The sequence below is a fragment of the Teleopsis dalmanni genome, chromosome 1, assembly GCF_002237135.1.
Source record: "Teleopsis dalmanni isolate 2A chromosome 1, ASM223713v2, whole genome shotgun sequence".
NCBI classification, from domain to species: Eukaryota; Metazoa; Arthropoda; class Insecta; order Diptera; family Diopsidae; genus Teleopsis; species Teleopsis dalmanni.
The window spans coordinates 77,479,362-77,481,973 of NC_051846.1; the positions used below are offsets into that span (position 1 = coordinate 77,479,362).

The window sequence follows — 2,612 nt, forward strand, 5'->3', positions numbered from 1 at the left end:
GGTCGAAGGACCAGAATTTTTGCTACAAGACGAGGATAAATGGCCAACTGAGGTGGACTTAGGTCCGATGGAGACCAGTGAAACTCGTGCAAAATTTTTATATCATCGCGAGACACAACCATGTTTCAATTATGAATATTTTTCATCCTGGATCAAGTTGTACCGTGCCGTTGCAAATTGGCTACTCTACATTGGGAAACTAAAGGCTCGTTGTGGCGGTTTCAATGCTACAAACGTTATTTTGACTGTTCAACATATTGAGCGCGCGAAGCTCTTAATATACAAAAGCGTGCAACAGGAACTACTTGAAGATTGGTCGACACTGAAAATGGGGAGATAATAGAAAGGAACAGTCCGTTATATAGGTTGCAGGTGTATATGGATAACAATGAGCTCATAAGAGTAAAAAACAGAGCGAGTAACTTTACGAATGAGTGTAAACCTCAAACTGATTTTATTTTCTTACCGCCAAAACATAGAGTATCGTACCTTATATGTGCGCACTATCATGAACGATTTTATCACATCCAACATGAAACTGCTTTAAATGAGGTCAGACAATTGTATTTCATACCAAAATTGAGACCATTATTCAAATCGATGCGACGAAACTGCAACGTATGTAAAATTTCATCGGCAATACCTCAAGCGCCGCAAATGGCCTTACTTCCCCCAGCACGACTAGCAGCTTTTCAACGTCCATTTACTCATGTGGGTATTGATTATTTTGGACCAATGGTGGTTATTGAGAATCGCAAAGCACTGAAAAGGTGGGGTGTTATAATAACTTGTTTGACTATCAGAGCCGTTCACATCGAAATCGCCCATAGTCTTAGTACTGACTCATGCCTAATGTGTTTAAGAAATTTTATTGCCAGACGAGGAGAACCTATCACCATCTACAGCGATAATGCAACGAATTTTCACGGTGTCGAGAACGTTTTAAAAAAGGAGTTAAAGAACATTGATTCCTCGGTTATGCAACACAAGCTAGCTCATCAAGGAATAGACTGGAAATTTAATCCACCGGCAGCACCACATATGGGAGGAGCGTGGGAGCGACTGATTAGAACAATTAAGACAGTGCTGTATCAAATTTCGCCATCTCAACGTTTTACGGATGAAAGTTTACGTACTGCATTACTTGAAGTTGAAATGATCATCAACTCGCGTCCTTTAACCTACGTGTCACTCGATAGTGAAGATGAGGATCCAATAACTCCAAACCATTTCTTGTTGGGGAGCGCTAATGGTTTGAAACCATTTTGTGATGCTAAGAGAATCGATCCAAAGATGTGCCTCCTACAATCTGAGATGTTTGCAAATCAATTTTGGCGACGATGGGTGCGTGAGATACTTCCGACATTAACGCGTCGCGGCAAATGGTTCAATAAAGTGAAACCCATTACGGTAGGAGACGTTGTGCTGATAGTTGATGAAACAGCTAAGAGAAATACTTGGGTAAAAGGCATAGTTATCGAGACAACTGTAGCGAAAGACGGCCAAGTAAGACGAGCTAAGGTCAAAACAACAAAAGGCTTTTTGGAGCGCCCTGCCGTAAAGCTGGCCATTCTGGATATCGGCAAAGTTGACGCAAACGACATTGGGGTCGCCTGCGGGGAGGAGAATGTTGCCGAAAATTGCGAATAATTTATAAACCTTTGTCTGGCAATCATGACAAACAGCTGACTTGGAGACTTCGAAATTTTTAGTAAATTTCCGTTTTTCATTTTTTCTCTTTTCTTGTTTGTGATTGCTAGACAAAGGTGAGTAAATTTTTAGTTTAATTTTTCAATCGTAATTTTTTAATGTAATCATTAATCATGTTACAGATTTTTTAAGCGCAAAATAAAGAGTGCTATTTAAAATTGTCATAAGGGCATTTATATACTTATTTTTACAACAAGTATTATTAGTATTATTTGTACTATTAGTAATATTAGTATTGTTAGTATTTTCAGTATTCTTAGTTTTATTACTATTATTAGTAGTAGTATTATTTTTATTATTTACATTATTTGTATTTTTTGTGTTATTAGAATTATTAGTATTATTTGTACTATTGGTATTATTTGCATTATTAGTATTATTAATATTTTAAGAATTTCTTGTATTATTAGTATTATTAGTACTATTAGTACTATACCATAAGTGCTATTACTATTATTAGTATTATTTTTATAATTTGTGTCATATGTATTATATGCATTATTTGTATTATTATTATTATTAGTATTATTTGTATTATTAGGTCGACATAAATCCTCTGCCTAACCCTCCCCTTGGGTGTCCACTGGTAATAGAGAGTTCTGATTGCAGACTCTTCTAGCTAAGAATTGGAGTTTGCTGTGATTCATTGGCGTGAGGTCTCTGGGGACAACAGAGGTAATGATGCACTAGGCTATACCGACGGATTCTTCAGGTCCTTAAGGGCTTTCCTTGTCAGATTGGCTACTGCGGAGCAAAAAATTCTGTTCAACGGCTTCTACGGCCAATATGGCTTCAACGGCAACAACTTTGGCTATACTGACACCGATTGTATGATTTTGAATTGTCTGAATTATAAATTGTCTGAACCCTGGGCTGACAGCTTCAGTATTCTGTTACCTCCG

At 37.3% G+C, this 2,612-nt stretch overlaps 1 protein-coding gene across 1 annotated transcript; it reads left to right on the plus strand.

Annotated features, from left to right (window-relative positions):
- Positions 1-378: 378 nt before the first annotated feature.
- Positions 379-1,650, plus strand: LOC119685432. Its single transcript, XM_038099710.1, has one exon. The coding sequence runs from the start codon at positions 379-381 to the stop codon at positions 1,648-1,650; it is 1,272 nt and encodes a 423-aa protein (XP_037955638.1).
- The last annotated feature ends 962 nt before the right edge of the window (positions 1,651-2,612 follow it).